Source organism: Hypomesus nipponensis, chromosome 23 (genome assembly GCF_054491055.1).
Source record: "Hypomesus nipponensis isolate SF chromosome 23, ASM5449105v1, whole genome shotgun sequence".
Lineage (NCBI taxonomy): Eukaryota > Metazoa > Chordata > Actinopteri > Osmeriformes > Osmeridae > Hypomesus > Hypomesus nipponensis.
Window position 1 is genome coordinate 22,147,373 of NC_140383.1, and position 16,377 is coordinate 22,163,749.

The 16,377-nt window shown below is 52.0% G+C and overlaps 2 protein-coding genes across 3 annotated transcripts; one reads left to right on the forward strand and one right to left on the reverse strand.

Moving 5' to 3' along the window:
• Positions 1-217: 217 nt before the first annotated feature.
• nup35 (nucleoporin 35) lies at positions 218-3,747 on the reverse strand. The gene is made up of 9 exons (XM_084689107.1): positions 3,591-3,747; positions 3,006-3,170; positions 2,709-2,836; positions 2,521-2,578; positions 2,284-2,416; positions 1,792-1,861; positions 1,409-1,537; positions 1,159-1,329; positions 218-1,008 (listed from the first exon to the last, which is right to left on the reverse strand). The coding sequence occupies exons 1-9, from the start codon at positions 3,601-3,603 to the stop codon at positions 931-933; spliced, it is 945 nt and encodes a 314-aa protein (XP_084545233.1). The 5' UTR covers positions 3,604-3,747; the 3' UTR covers positions 218-930.
• Positions 3,748-3,857: 110 nt separating this feature from the next.
• On the forward strand, positions 3,858-13,973 carry dnajc10 (DnaJ (Hsp40) homolog, subfamily C, member 10). 2 transcript variants are annotated; one of them, XM_084689105.1, is made up of 23 exons: positions 3,858-3,992; positions 4,629-4,943; positions 5,100-5,262; positions 5,378-5,428; positions 5,583-5,665; positions 5,937-6,068; positions 6,653-6,746; positions 6,862-6,939; positions 7,048-7,091; positions 7,260-7,391; positions 7,488-7,577; positions 7,836-7,946; positions 8,274-8,388; positions 8,512-8,639; positions 9,713-9,829; positions 9,952-10,053; positions 10,405-10,560; positions 10,714-10,847; positions 10,954-11,007; positions 11,130-11,277; positions 11,369-11,491; positions 11,628-11,741; positions 11,845-13,973. In XM_084689105.1, exons 2-23 carry the CDS (start codon positions 4,746-4,748, stop codon positions 11,854-11,856), a joined length of 2,379 nt encoding a protein of 792 aa, XP_084545231.1. In that variant the 5' UTR covers positions 3,858-3,992; positions 4,629-4,745; the 3' UTR covers positions 11,857-13,973. The 2 variants fall into 2 exon arrangements, with proteins under 2 accessions (XP_084545231.1, XP_084545232.1); XM_084689106.1 differs by having other exon boundaries at positions 3,889-3,992; positions 4,651-4,943.
• Positions 13,974-16,377: the final 2,404 nt, after the last annotated feature.

Below are 16,377 nucleotides of genomic sequence, written 5' to 3' on the forward strand. Positions count from 1 at the left end.
ATGTAATCGGGCAGAGAGATGACCTAGCCTTCTACAGAAAAGAAGATGGAGCAAGTATGCATGGGCGGGGGGGAAATGACAAGAACAGTGTGTAGAGGAGGGAAAGTGGCCTTGCAGAGATTACCGTCAGGGGGTCTGACAGCATAGCAATGGTGCCATCTGCTGGACAGTGTGATCATCACATGCCCTTCTCTCAACAGCAGAAACAAGCCTCAAGTTGATCAAATACCATTTTATTCAACAAGGTTCCCTAACTGTGAAAACATGAGATTAAAAAAAACAAGGAGTTTTGATACACTAATCGATGAGTGATCATTAAATTGTACAACTATTTAGTTTGTATCCGAAGGCAATATGCATCATCCTTAAATTTAAGAGTATGATTCTAGAAAGTCTTCCGGATCTCTGGAGACCCGGGCCTTGGACCAAGAGACACGTCAGGATTGCGTAGGGGCTTGTGGGTAAGTCCACAGGGAGGCTCCAGTCTGTTACACAGCTGGGCGTCAGGAGAGCCTCAGTCACACACAGGCAAACACACAAACGCATAACCAACACTCAGACAAACGCATCAACGACGCACAGACAAAACACTACAACTGTTTATCAGGCTGAGCAGCAAGACTATCCTCTGGGGAACAGTGGCACTTTGGAAAGATGGTTGGCTGTGTGTTTGTCCCGTAGCACCATAATAGAAAACGAGAGGAGAGAGAAGAGGTGGGGGGGGGGGGTGCCTGGTCAGACAGCGTGTCTGCACAGTGAAAGATGGCTTCTTGCTCACTTCTCCGGACAGAAGCGGCGTCAACCACTGGAATCCTCCCAAAGCCCCGCCTTCGGCCCTCCTCCGACCAATGGGATCACGGCTGACGGGAGGATCGTCATTGGAGGCCGGGTAGGCAACAGTTGTTTTGTTTTGTACAGCGTAAGCGGGCATCACCAGCCAAACATGTACTCCATGGCTTTGGAGACGAAGCTGTCGTCCTTGCGGGGTGTCTGTCGGTCAGCTACCACCTGGAAGCACAACAGGGTCAGGGACTGGGGTCAGGGCTGGTCAGGGGCTGGGGTCAGGGGCTGGGGTCAGGGGCTGGGGTCAGGGGCTGGGGTCAGGGGCTGGGGTCAGGGGCTGGGGGTGAGGTGAGGGGAGCAAAAGGTCATGGCTACCTGGTAGTCGCTGCTGGAGGCCTTGTAGGCGGCACTGAGGGGTCTCATGGTGGAACGGGGGGTGGAGACGGGCGTGGAGGGGAGGGTGTGGCCGGGAGCGGCTCCGCCTCTCAACGCAGGCGAGAACACGGAGCTGGATCCAGACCCTCGGTCCGAACTCTCCATCACGCTCTGAAACACACACGCGGGCGATGAGCTGCTTGTTCTGGATGCTTCCGTGTGGGCTGACGATGGGACGGCGAGCGCTTACCTTGTCGATGCAGGCTTTGACGCCGATCATGATGGCCTCGCCGTAGATCCTGCCGTCTTTGCTGAGGGCTTTCCTGGCCTGCAGCTTGGACTGATACTGGATGTGCATCCAGTTCCCTGTGTTGGACATCTGGACAAGGAGCCACACTCGCACGGTTAAGATGCTGGGGGAGGGGGGGGACGGCAGGAGGAAAACCCAGAACATCTAAAGGGTGGGGTGGTGAAGGGGGTTGGGTGGGGTGGTGAAGGGGGGTGGTGGCGTGGGATGGTGGTAGAGGGAGGGGTTGAAAGGATGGTGGGGGTGAAGGGATGGGGATGGTGGGGGTGAAGGGATGGGGCTGGTGGCGGTGAAGGGATGGTGGGGCGAAGGGAGGGTTAGCTCACCACGTGTTTGAGGATGTTCCCGTACTGAGCAAACTGCAGGAGGATGTAGGAGGCTGAGGCAGGCGGGAACCTGGAAAAAAAACAACAAATCAGCTAATGAAGCCATGGCCTAGGATTGGTGTTGTGGATGGCGCTGCTGTTAGGGGCGGTGTTGTGGATGGCGGGGCTGTTAGAGGCGGTGTTGTGGATGGCGCTACTGATAGGGGCTGTGTTGTGGATGGCGGTACTGATGGGGGCGGTGTTGTGGTTGGCGCTGCTGATGGGGGCGGTGTTGTGGTTGGCGCTGCTGATGGGGGCGGTGTTGTGGTTGGCGCTGCTGATAGGGGCGGTGTTGTGGATGGCGGTGCTGATGGGGGCGGTGCTGATGGGGGCGGTGCTGATGGGGGCGGTGCTGTGGATGGCGGTGCTGATGGGGGCGGTGCTGATGGGGGCGGTGCTGTGGATGGCGGTGCTGATGGGGGCGGTGTTGTGGTGTCGCTGCCAGGGTCTCACCCGAACACCGTGACCCAGGTGTCGTCCAGGGTGTCGTCTGAGGAGAGGGCGTCTCCTTGGGTGAAGAACGGGTCCACCTGGGCTGGAGACTTCAGCTGCTGGGCCACACTGGTGCCACCCAGCAGACTGGAGCCTGGAGATGGGGTGCTGTGGTTAGCATAGATGGACCGCACACACACACACACACACACACACCATCCCCAATCACTCATAATAACAACAACAAATAGCAGTTACCTGTTCCTGGAGTGGCAGCCATAAAGCCAGACACGGGGGTCTGAACAAAGGTGAAGGGCTGACGGGGAGGAACCACATCACTTTAGCTATGACTGTGAGCTTTATGTTCACCCATTTATATTATTATGCAACGGATATGCTAACGGCTAATTAAACCGTTTGTCGCCACTATTCGTGGAGAGGCTGACCTGCTTGTGCGCAGACAGTGGAGACATGCCGACACCTGGGCTCGCCAGGTCGTCGTAGATGCTCCGCACCGGCGGGGCGCCACTCTTGTCTTTGGGTGTGGGGACCACTGGCTGGGGAGGTGAGCCACCTGACAAGTACGGATATCATTTAAATCTCCATAACTGACACTTGAGTTGACTACCTTACATCGCTAATAAAGTAAACTAATTGGAACACAGTTACATACTAAGTAGCTACTTAAGATTGATTAGGACGCATCGCAACTGACGGTTATCTAGAGAGATTTGTAACTTTACCGAAATGTAAAGGCGATCTCATGTCCATGATGCCACCACCGGAGACACCAAATGTCCGCGGTTGAGGGGTTACCGGAGCGGGCAGGTCCCCCATCAAGAACCCCGGAAGAAACTGGGCTCCCGTTCCGGGCTTTGGAGACGTGGGCGAGCCCAGAGACATTGGTTCTGTGTCCAAATGATAAGACTCAAATTGAGAATGCCGCTGTCAGCTGACCAGAAGTTAGCCCGCTAGCGGCTATTTGAAAGTTAGCCAGTTAGCTCATTAACTTGGCATAGAACAATCAGAGACAGTTGCACAAATAGACAGCTAGAGCTAGATAACATTACAATTATTACTTGTAGTGGTACCAGTAAATCGAGCACAGAAGTAGTGCTAGTTAAAATTAGTTAAGTAGACATTGACGTAGGCTTCGGTCTTTCTTACAGTTGTGCTAGCTAATTAGGTTGGTCTGGGCTAACAGCAAGTCCAGCATGCTAGCTAACTGCAATCATTCACTAGCAGGCACATGATGATGGTAAACGATCAATGGGTATTGTTTTAACAATCTCTAGACTGTCTGAATATTGAAGGACTGTCATACGAACCTTGAAATTCCATTTCACACCGGTGTTTCCTGGCTGACTAGCCAACGACGGTCATCCGGCCAAGACAAACGGCAAGGGAGCAAACACCCCCTATAACTCCGTTACCAAGCTCGTTAACCGAGCTAGCTAGCTAAAACCTTCAGCAATAGGTCAGAACTCGCGCTTAGGAGAGTTGGACGGGGTTGCCAGATTTGAAAAACCCTTGGCCGGGGTTGCATAATTTTAAAACCCTTGGCCAAGGTTGCCAGATTTGAAAACCAGTGACTGGGGTTGCCAGATTTGATAATCCCTCGGCTAGAGACTGCGCAATTGCCATCCAATCGGAAAGCACATAGTCCATTGCCAACCAGTCAGGGTGGAGTGCGAAGGCGACGGGCTTCAGTGTTAAGTCGCACTGTTAAGGTTAGTTACTTATAAGCTTTTTAAATTTTTCAAGAAAAAATGAAATAATTTATTAGATCCATTGCCGTTATCAGCAATACGGACAGTAGCTAGCTAACTGGCCGTATTATATAGATCTGGGTATGATATCTTAGTAAGGTAGCGTGCTAGCACGCCCAGAACTTTCTATTTTGTCTACAGGAATGTAGGTACTGTAGCCAGCTAGCTTATATGCTAACATCATGCCGGCTTTCTTGCTTTATGACTTCTCTGCAAGATAGTTAAGATGTCTCCCGAGCCTTATTCTACACAGTCTACAATTTCGAGTGGATGATACTATTTTTATGTGGATGAAGTTGAAACACAGCTACCATTAAAGACATAGTAATCTATCTATCTGGCTATCTATCTTTATCTGTCTGTTATCGGCTAGATATTGATATCTTTAATAGCTAGCCAGGGTCTCAATATATTCGATGCAAGGTCAGGTCTTCAGCTGAATTCCTGCTCAACCAGTTATGCTTCTCTTCAGGGCTATAAATCGAGTCAGTCGGTGTTGGCGACAGGACAGAATTTCCTTAACTCGTAGTGACGGTTGTTACAGACACGATTCTCACAAAACTGGATGTTGTCGTGTCACTTCTAACCTCCATACAGTCACTGACACGTTGCGTTCCAGGATGAGGTTTGAGTGAAGATCAAAACCCCAGCACTGAAACTCAGCTCATCACCACCACTATCCGAAGACCTCTGGAGCCCTCTAACAGCGTGACGATGAGTCCTGCCTCGGCCAGCTGTGCCCCAGCCTGCATGACTGGGCTGTGTCTGCTGCTCCTAGCCTGCTTGCTGCTTCCTGTCAGCTGTGACGAGGATTACTACAAGCTCCTGGGGGTCCAAAGAGAGGCCAGCACCAGGGAGATCAGACAGGCCTTCAAGAAGCTGGCACTCACAACACACCCGGACAAGAACCCCGTGAGTACTTGGCAGCACGCTGTGCTCTTTTATTGCACTAGAACCCCAGCAGCAGTGACATCGCATTGTATTCATGCGACCTCGTCATTCATCTCTACACACCAGAGTCTAGATTTAAGTCCCCCCCCTCCCTCTCCCCCCCCCTCCCCCCGTCAGAATGACCAGACGGCCCACGATAAGTTCCTGAAGATCAACCGGGCGTACGAGGTGCTGAAGGACGAGGACCTGAGGAAGAAGTACGACAAGTACGGCGAGAAGGGCCTGGACGAGCAGCAGGGCGGGCGCTACGAGAGCTGGAACTACTACAGATACGACTTTGGTACGGAGGGATGCCGCCGTCTTGGGCTGTGTCGTCGTGCTCGTGCTGGATAGCAGTCTCACAGCCGTGTGACTGACCGGGGTGTCTCTGTGCTGTGTTTTTCTGTGCCTCCCAGGGATCTATGACGACGACCTGGAGATCATCACGCTAGACAGAGGAGACTTTGGTGAGTAGCGAACCTGCCGCTTGAGCTTGCTGATCCGATCTGGCTCTGAGGGTGCAGTTTCCTTTGCTTGGTTAGCTTGGTTTCCTCGTATGCGGCTCATAGAGCTGTTTCCTTCGCGTGGTCGTGTTTGTGATTCCTCTCCGCTTTTATACAGACGCGGCGGTTAACTCCGGGGAGCTGTGGTTCGTCAACTTCTACTTCCCTCGCTGCTCCCACTGCCACGAGCTGGCCCCCACGGTAGACATTCTCTCTCTCTCTCCCTCTTTCTCTCTATCTCTCTATCTCCCTCTCTCTATCTCCCTCTCTATCTCCCTCTCTCTATCTTCCTCTCTATCTCCCTCTCCCTCTTTCTGTCTCTATCTCCCTCCCTCTTTATCTCCCTCTCCCTCTTTCTGTCTCTATCTTCCTCCATCTCTCTATCACCATCTCTCAATCTCTTCGATCTGCCATCGGTGAATTTATTGCAGTCAGGAGTAGTTGAGTGAAGTGTGATTCCTTGTGTTTGCAGTGGAGGGACTTTGCGAAGGAGATGGACGGCGTGATAAGGATCGGCGCGGTGAACTGTGGCGACAACGGCCGGCTGTGCCGCAGCAAAGGCGTCAGCAGCTACCCCAGCCTCTACGTCTTTAAAGCCGGCATGGTGAGGCCTCCTCTGTCTACACAGACGGGAACACAGCCTGTGTGATGCCTCTGCCTGTCTGCCTCTGTGTGTTTGTCGTCTCTACCTCTCTATACCTCTCTCTCTCTCTACCTCTCTCTACCTCTCTCTACCTCTCTCTTTATCACTCTCTCTTTACATACCTCTCTCTGCCTGTCTGCTTCTGTGTGTTTGTCGTCTCTACCTCTCTATACCTCTACCTCTCTCTACCTCTCTCTACCTCTCTCTTTCTCTCTCTTTATCACTCTCTCTTTACATACCTCTCTCTGCCTGTCTGCCTCTGTGTGTTTGTCGTCTCTACCTCTCTATACCTCTACCTCTCTCTACCTCTCTCTACCTCTCTCTTTCTCTCTCTTTATCACTCTCTCTTTACATACCTCTCTCTGCCTGTCTGCCTCTGTGTGTTTGTCGTCTCTACCTCTCTATACCTCTCTCTATACCTCTCTCTCTCTCTCTCTCTCTCTTTCTACATCTCTCTACATTTCTCTCTCTCTTTCTCTCTCTTTATCACTCTCTCTTTACATACCTCTCTGTCAGTTTAACTTGCATCTCCGTGTTCTCCGCAGAACCCTGAAAAGTACCACGGGGACAGATCGAAGGAGAGCCTCACCAAGTTTGCCATGCAGTTTGTGAAGAGCAGAGTCACAGAGCTCTGGCAAGGTAAACAGGACTTTCCCCATATGGTGGCCATGCATGGACAAACCCTGCCAACTTGCTTTCCAGGCCGTATCGCAGCAGAACATCACTGATTCAAATCCTGTGTGTTTTTCAACAGGGAACATCTTTAAGGAGATTGAGCAATCGTTTTTGTCAGGCATAGGCTGGCTTATCACCTTCTGTGCCGAGACTGGAGGTACTGATGGCGTGTGTGTGTGTGTGATGTGTGCGCGCGCGTGTCTTTCCCATTGTAGTGATGAGCGCGTGCGCCTTTTTGCTCAAGGTGTCTGTTTTCTCTCGTCAGATTGCGTGGGATCACAGACCAGGCAGAAGTTGGCGGGAATGCTGGTGAGGCTGGCTGTCCATCTGTCCTGCAGTTGGCCCCCTGTCCAAGCCCACAGGCAGACTGACTGACTGACTGACTGACACGGGCCTGCTGGCTTCTATCAGGCTTCACAGGCACAGGAGCTTAGGAACTCAATCCTCTGTGTGTGTGTGTGTGTGTGTTCTCTGCAGGAGGGCCTGGTGAACGTGGGCTGGATGGACTGCAGCACCCAGGCGGAGCTGTGTGACAGCTTTGAGGTGACGGGCAGCTCCACCGCATTCTTCCCCCCTGGCAGCACCCTGAAGGACAGGGCCAGCGTCCTGGTGAGCCCAGCCCCTGGCACACACACACACACACACACTGCCGTCCACCAGCCGTGATGCTCACACGTCTGTGTGTGTGTGTGTGCGCGTCTGTAGTTCGTTCAAAGTCTGGATGCCAGGGACATCTACAGTGAGGTGATTCAGCACCTGCCCGACTTGGAAACTCTGACCAAAGACAGCTTCAAGGTAACACACGACCCGGTCCAGAAAACCCTGGCTGGCTCAACCCAGCCTGCTGGGGACAGCCTTGACGTCAAGCCAGCCTAATCTCCCTCCAATATGTCTCCTTCAGACCAAACTAGCCTCTTCTACGCCCCTGGTATCCCCATAGTACCATATCATATCCCTTCAGAATAGACCTGGGTGTTGGTTAGGCTGGGAGACGGTGTTCAGCAGGCTGTTGTAGTTCTCCAGCAGCCCCTGGTGACAGACTGTGTGCTGCAGGTGAAGCTGGAGCGCCATCGCTGGCTGGTGAGCTTCTCCTTCGGTCAGAGGGGCCTGGCGTCCCACGAGTACAAGAAGCTCAACACCCTGCTGAGAGACGACCACATACAGGTGTGCCTGTCTGTCTGGTGGTCAGCCCTGTCTCTCTGTCTGTCTGCCTGTCTGTCTGTCTGTCTGTCTGGTGGTCATCTGTCTGCCTGTGTCTCTGTCTGTCTGGTGGTCAGCCCTGTGTCTGTCTGTCTGTCTGTCTGTCTGGTGGTCAGCCCTGTTTCTGTCTGTCTGACCGTCACGTCTGTCTGTCTGTCTGTCTGTCTGTCTGTCTGTCTGTGATGGTTACTTCTATCTGTCTGTCTTTGTCTGTCTGATGGTCAACTCTGTCTGTGCGATAGTCGGTCTGTCTCTTTGTCTGGTAACCTGTCCTGTCCTGTGTGTGTCCAGGTGGGCAGGGTGGACTGCTTGTCGGAGGCCGAGCTGTGTGGCTCTCTCTACATCCAGAAGCCTTGCATCGCCGTCTTCAAAGGCCTGGGCGTCCACGACTTTGAGATCCACCACGGTCAGCCTCTCCTCCGTTTTTAAACGCTCACTCTTACAGCGGGCTGTCGTGTAGTTCCGCCCTGGGAACCTTCCTCGTCTTCAGCTAGTCATCCTTCCTGTGTGCCATGTCACTTCCTGCCAGGGAGGGACGTCCTGTATAACATCGTGGCGTTTGCCAAGGAGAGCGTGAGGGCCCATGTGACCACCCTCAGGCCCGACACCTTCCCCCTCGATGTCAAGGAGCCCTGGTTGGTCGACTTCTTCGCTCCGGTGAGTTTCCCGCCGCCGATTGGCTAGAGCAGCCGCTATATCCCACCCCCTCATCCCTTGTTAAGACTTGAGATCATTTGTTCACTTAATAGTAATAGAGAGGGAGATAGAGAGTTGTACCAATTACAGAGGAAGCAAATGTTTTAGCCTCTTTAAAAATATATATTTTTACAAGTCTAGTACAGATCCCAATAGCTCCCATCATATGATTTTATACTGGTGTGTGTGTCTGTGTTTGAGCTTGTAAAATGTCCTCATTTTGTAGATATGAGATGCTCTCCAGCTGTGTTTAATCTCTGACTGGTCTGTTAAACTAACAGCCATCCCAGAAGGTAAACAGACCCGTAGGAACTGGATCCTGGTTATCGGTTATCAGGCATGACCCAGCAGGGAGTGGTCAGTCAGTGTTTCCCACACAGAGACTAATTAGTGGCGCTGCGCCACAGAATCAACACCGGCCGCCACATAACGCGTTTCGTTAAAACACATAGCGTATTCGTTCAGCTGCATTTCCTTTCCCTGCTCTCCCTCCGTCTCTCTCTGTCACTCACACGTCTTTCTCACATACGCACAGTCACAACGTCTGCACACGTTAGCAACGATGCATACCTACGCCGTTCTCGTGAGACCAACAGCTATATCAGCGAGCCTTCAGCATTAGTGCCGAAGCTAAAGGTCTAGGAAAGTTGAGGCTACTTTTCGCTAGGTACCTACCAACATGTCTTAATTGAAGGTTCCCCTTCGTTCTTTTAGTGAGAAGTCTCAGGAGCTAGCTACTTACCCGGCATCATGGAGCCGACCAGTTAAATAGTTATTATTTAACAGAAATGATTTGTTGTTGTTGATTTTGTGAATGTGTGAATCATTTTGGATTCCCCCCCCCCCCGCCACAAATAGCGTTTTAATCTGTGGGATACACTGGGCCAGTAGATGGGGTTGGCTTTGACACGCTGCTGTGTGTGTCTGTGTGTCTGTGTGTGTGTGTCTGGGTGTGTGTGTCTGGGTGTGTGTGTCTGGGTGTGTGTGTCTGGGTGTGTGTGTGTGTGTGTGTGTGTGTGTGTGTGTGTGTGTAGTGGTGCCCTCCATGCAGAGCACTGCTCCCTGAGCTGAGGAAGGCCTCGGTGCAGCTGGTTGGTCAGCTGAAGTTTGGAACTTTGGACTGTACCATTCACGAGGAGCTGTGTAGCAGGGTAGGTACCACAGCTGGGCCGTACCATTCCCAACACGTGTTGGGGGGGGGGGGGGTGTAACAGGGAACAGCTCCACTCGTAGGTCCCATGCCCGTGTGGTGACGTGTGTGTGTGTTCTGCAGTACAACGTCCAGTCCTACCCCACCACGGTGATCTTCAACAGGACCAGCATCCACGAGTACGAGGGGCAGCACTCTGCCGATGGCATCCTGGAGTTCATACAGGTAACACACACACACGGACACACTCACAGACAGACATCTGATATACGCACGCACACGCGTACATCTGATGGATGCAAACACACACTCCCCAACACACACACACTGCATCTGATAAACGCACACACACATCCTGGCGCAAACACACACACAGGCATCTGATATACGCACACACGCCCAGATGCAAACACACACATCTGATATACTGTACACACGCACACATCCTGATGGAAACACACACTCACATCGGATACAAACACACACACCCGAATGCAAACACACACATGCCCTGATGCAAACACACGCCCATCCAGCTGTCCTTCAATGCGGCGGTGTGTGTGTGTGTGGTGACAGGACCTGGTGAACCCCAGCGTGGAGGTGCTGGACCAGGAGAGCTTCTCCAGGCTGGTGAGGAGGAGGCCGGAGGGGGAGACCTGGGTGGTGGACTTCTACGCCCCCTGGTGTGGGCCGTGCCAAGCCCTGCTGCCAGAGTGGAGGAGGATGGCACGGGTAGGAACACACACACACACACACATCCTCACACACACACACACACCTGGGTACCAGGGTAGTCCACTAACGCCCACTCCCTCACGTCCATCCTAGTCCCTCACTGTGTCTGTCTGTGTGTGTGTGTGTCTGTGTGTGTGTGTGTGTGTGTAGATGCTCAGCGGGGTGATCCGTGTCGGCTCAGTGGACTGTCAGAAGCACCAGTCGTTCTGTCAGAACCAGGGGGTGCGAGCCTACCCAGAGATCCGCCTGTACCCCCAGCACGCGCAGAGACCAGACCACTTCCAGTACGTCCAGCCCAGCCCAGCCTGGTACTGTAGTACACTCTCACAGCCATGGAGTAGATTGACCACGTGTGTGTGTGTGTGTGTGTGTGTGTGTGTGTGTGTGCAGGGGCTACAGTGGCTGGCACAGGGACTCCCACTCTCTCAAGGTGTGGGCTCTGGGGTAAGAAGTCTCTTCCCGTTCTAACGAGGCAGTTCTCCAGGAAACAACCTCTGATATCATAAATCGAGAGTCATGACTATTATTCAGTTGTGTGTGTGTGTGTGTGTGTGTGTGTGTGTCAGGTCTCTCCCCAGGGCGTCGGTGGACCTGGGTCCGGAGGGCTTTAGGACCCACGTGCTGGGAGGGCAGGACCACTGGGTGGTGGACTTCTACGCTCCCTGGTGCGGGCCTTGCCAGCACTTTGCTCCGGAGTTTGAGGTTCTTGCCCGGGTAAGTTGGCCGCTGGTCCTGCCGGCTCCTACACTGTCCGAGATGAGAAGGATGGCTCTGTTGCCTTACTGCGTGTGTGTGTGTGTGTCAGATGGTGAAGGGCACTGTAAGAGCAGGGAAGGTGGACTGCCAAGCGCACTACCAGACATGCCAGAGCGCTGGCATCACCGCCTACCCCAGCGTCCGCTTCTACCCCCACCTGGGCACCAGAAGGGTAAGGGACCGCCCCCTGACCAGAAACAAGCAGCCCCTCCACCCTCTCCTCCACTCATGAAAGGGGTTTGGGGCTGTTTTATTTGCGTGCGTCGGGGCGGACGGGCCAGTCTAACTCGCCTCTCCCGTGTCAACAGCACGACCAGGGAGGGGAGCACATCAACAGTCGAGACGCCGGCGTCATCGCCGACATCCTCCGACAGCGGCTGCAGCTGCTGTCGCCGCGGTTACGCGACCAGAGCAGCCACAAGGTGAGCCGTCGCCGTGGCCCCTCGCTTGACCCAATCGAAGCGCAGCACAGAGCATTGTCCGGCCTGTTAGACTCACGAATGCACCCATCTGTGTTTTCCATAGGATGAATTGTGAATGGCGGAGAACCGATTGGACGACTCACCCGCCAAACCACAACCGACAAGCACATGCGTTCTTCTTGATAATATACTCCGAGAGGGGAGGAGGCGACAATTAGAAGACGTCCGTCCAGAGACCTATACTACAAAGCAGCGTTAGCAAACTTCAGGCTAACCCTTAACACCTGGGTTTTCAGTGTCACGACGGTGGTTCACTTTTCACCGGGGTACATCGCCATGGTAACTTCGACGGCACACTTAGCCTGCTTGGGATCTGGGTTTGAGATGGCAGATCGACACGTAGAAAAGCGCAGCCTGCAGACAAGTCGGTTCTCGTGGAAAAGGGCGGCATCGTTCCTAGAGGGTCTGGGCGAATGGCGAGAGGGTCTCTTAGGAAGGCGAGCGCAAAGCGATCGACCCAACCCTTGAGGTCTCCCTGGCGACTGTCGACATGACAGGTGAACAGGAAATTCGTGGCCCAGGGGAAGGCTTTGTCTCCAGCAGCTTCCGAAGCCGTACGCAGCTCGTAGCCCGTTTTCATCGCTTCAGTATCTTTCCCCGCTGAGCTGCGAGCCATTTCACCGTTCCGTTGGCCTTTTACATCCCGATAGCATCTTAAAAGCAGACTGATTGAAGCCCTAAAACCTTGTGCTTGTTGACCTTCTCAGATTTGCAAGGAAGCCTGGCGTACTTACCAATTTGAATTGATTCAAATCTGAATTCAAAATGCTATTGTTTTGAATGGTTTTAGATTTGTTCTTTGCTTCCGAGACCATTTAACGCTGCAGGGTTGCAGCTGAAAGAATTAAGCGAAAATGATCTTGACACGCCATATTAATACATCCTAGCAGCACATTAATTTAATGGAATACACAATTGTAATTACAGTCAGATCTATTATAGTCGTGCCTTGGTTATGGGGGAAATGATCTTGATAAACCGATTAAATTATGCATTTACCCAATCTGCAATTTCTTCCAGCAGTCACTGTTCTGTTTTTAGCCGTGATTATAGCATTAAAAAAATCATGTTTGTAGTTTGCTCGTCTTGTGTAAAACATGCAGCTCTGGTAGACCTGTCCGTGTTTGCGATGGGTCCTATGGTGCAAAAACCTTTGACGTGAACACACCCATAGCTGGATTGGGAAACCTTGCGTTGAGTGAGACGAGTTGAGAACCACCGTTGTGACACTGCTACGAGGGATCGCTGTTGATAGGCTTAGGGGAAGCAAGCTCGCTAAAATGAAATCCCGGGGTGTGTTGAACTGGCTTCGTAGTACAGGCCTCTGGACTGGGAGTGGATTGGGCTGGTCTGTAGATACGGCCAGCCTTGTTACTGAACTGTACTTTTTAGGTGGGTCTAAAGACGTGTCTCTTCGTCAGACCGACTGGGATTAGGACTGAAGAGATTCGGACCATCGACGGGTTCCCGGTTGAACCAAACACCCGCTCTCTGATTTGAATGTACTGTCATGTGACTGTGTTAGTGTTGGGGCCACCGTCTGTGGTCTGTGGCTTACGTGACTCAGCCAAACCTCTGGAGGAGCCCCCAGTGTCTTATTCATTCTGTGACTGACTGCACTGTGTTGGCTTTGCTGACAGGAACTGTGTGTGCGTGTGTGTGTGTGTGCTAGCCATTTTTAGTTTGTCGCTATATTGAAAACAAATGTATACTCGTATTTGGGCGCACACATTCAAGTGATCCACACAAGTAGGTTTATTTTCCAAACAGACCCTGAATGGGATGACGATGACGATGATGAGGAGGAGTTGTGCTGATGGACGGCCTGTCGTTCCAGGATCCCAGTGCTCTGCACAGATACTCCAAAGATTTCATCTCCTCTGAGTTCCGTTGGCACGGCATCTTCTAAACGTCATCTTTTTACGAGTCCTTGTACGCTGTCGTTCCTGTTTTCTCCAGCAGAGCGCAGAAGCGCTGTGTGTCGTTCCCGCGTGTGGTTCCTGCCCTGGCCTCCACCAGGCTGTCAGCAGCGTGATGTTCCACAGCAGGAAACTATACTTCCTGTCAGAGCATTTCTCAATGCACGGGACGGGTCCATATTTATTTCGATAATGTGTTCCTTCTTTTAAGTCTGGAATAAATTTATACTTTGGAATAAACAGTTCTTATCAACTCTGAGGCTCTTTTATTTGTCTGCACATCTTCATGTCTCAAAATCTACTAATTTCTTGTGTTTTATCGTTATTTTTCGGTCTCTTTTGCCCGTTTGTTCAAGTCCAAAAGAAGCCATTCCAAAATAAATCTCTCTCCTTCCTCTCTCTCCCCTTTATCCTTCCTCTCTCTTCCCTCTCTCTCCTTCCTCTCTCTCCCCTTTATCCTTCCTCTCTCTCCTTCCTCTCTCTCCCCTTTATCCTTCCTCTCTCTTCCCTCTCTCTCCTTCCTCTCTCTTCCCTCTCTCTCCCCTTTATCCTTCCTCTCTCTCTTCCCTCACTTCTCCCCTCTCTCCATCCCTCCATCTCCCTGAGGGAGCTCTGTGGTGCAAGCAGCCAGTTTCCCATGGAAGAACAGCAGCAAGTCCTTCCTGTCCTGAGTCTGGGTAGGGGGAGGGGGGGGGAGGGGTGAGGGCCGAAGAGGAGAGGCAAAGGCCAAGGGACAGAGAGGAGGTAATAGAGAGTGGAATGGGGGGGATGTTTGGTAGGAGCAGGATGGGAGAGATGAGGGAGAAGGAAGGAGCTGGTTCAGTTCCCTCGCTGCCTGATGGAGCAGATGTTGGGGGGTGAAACGGCGAGCAGCGGGGGAGGTCGCCGTGGAAACACTTCAAAAAAAAAAAAAAAAAAACTCCATCAGGAAGTCTCTTCATGGCGCACACGCTCAGTGTGTGTCCTGGCTGGGACCACGGAACAAGACACGCCCCATGGTCTCCGTGCCGACACTAACGACACGCTGCTTCCTCTGAACAAGGGATCACACACACATGTACACACACACACACACAGGGCTGTGCAGACCATCTCAGCTCTGCGACCAGGGCTTCAGTTGTCAGGCCCAGCTGGGGCAGACACATGCTGGAGTCATCAGGAAGGAGACAGACTAATAGATATGTAGACTGACAGGTAAGTAAACAGGCAGTTAGCTCTGACTCTTGGGGCAACAGAGCCAATGAAGATTTCCCTTACCTATCTGCCTCCATGGCAGGGTTACCTGCTTACCTACCTTCCTGCCAGTATATTGTACCTACTTACCCTTACATAGCTAGCTGCCTACTTGATAGCTACATAGCTAGCTGCCTACTTGATGGCTACATAGCTAGCTGCCTACTTGATAGCTACATAGCTAGCTACCTGCTTAGGTTCTAGCCTACCTACAAACCCCTCTACCCCTCAGCAAAATGTCCCTTACTGCTAACTACCTACCTACATAACTATTTAGGTAGTAAGTAGGTAGTTACCTATGTACTTACAAACCTACCTACCTACTACCTACATAGCTAGCTACTTACAACGTACTTACTTACTACCTACATAGCTAGCTACTTAAAACGTACTTACTACCTATATAGCTAGACTAGCTACATACTTACTACTTACTTATTCCTTTCATTAGCTACACTACCTTCGTACTACCTGCCTGCCTACTTACTTCCTTCATTAGCTTCACTACCTTCGTACTACCTGCCTGCCTACCTACTCCCTTCATTACCTTCTCTACCTTCGTACTACCTGCCTACTTACTCCGTTCACAGCTAGCTACCTCCTTACTAGCTTCATTAGCTAGCTACCTACTTTCTACCTACCTACCTACTCCCCCCCCCCCCGACCTGTTGTTTTTTCCTTCTTTTTGGGGGGAGTCCAAATCTTAATTAGGGGGGTCAAACCCCCCAATCCCCCCCCGTAATTCTAACCCTGCCTGCTCCTGTATCTAGTTGCGAATGTTTCTGTCTAGCAACCTTGCTACCTACCCTACCTCCAGGAGAGCAGGTCGACTAGGGGCTCCATGTTTCTGCTGGTCCTGTGCTTGGTGGAAAAACCCCACCTGGACAGTGTGTTGGTGCGTGTGTTGGTGCGTGCGTGGGTGGGTGGATGCATGCTCGAGTGTTTGTGCGTGTGTTGGTGGGTGGGTGCGTGTGTGTGTGTGTGTCGGTGCTGGCTTGGTTGGCACTGCCCTCTGCTGCTCTGGCGTCACAGCCCTGTAACACCTTGTAACCACAGTTTGACTTTTACGAGGGGAACTGTGAAGTTCACGGAAAACCCACAGTCAACTTAAAAGGCCCACGTCATTAGACAGTACTATAAAACATGCATTTTGGATTGAGTTCGGCGTTCTAAACTTTGGGATTCCATTACATGACAGTAAACCTGAAAGGTGAGGTTTTATGGCCACCTTTGAGATCAATTTGTTGAGAAGTGCACAGCCCTGGACTGGCAGCTGAAAGATTCCCACGCAAAGATGTGTGTGGGTGTGTATGTTTGTGTGTTTGTGTGTCTTATTGTGTATGTGAGTTTGTGTCTGCGAGAGAGAGAGTGTGTGTGTGTGCTACCCTAGGTGAAGCCTAGATGACTCCCAGGGGAGACCTGTG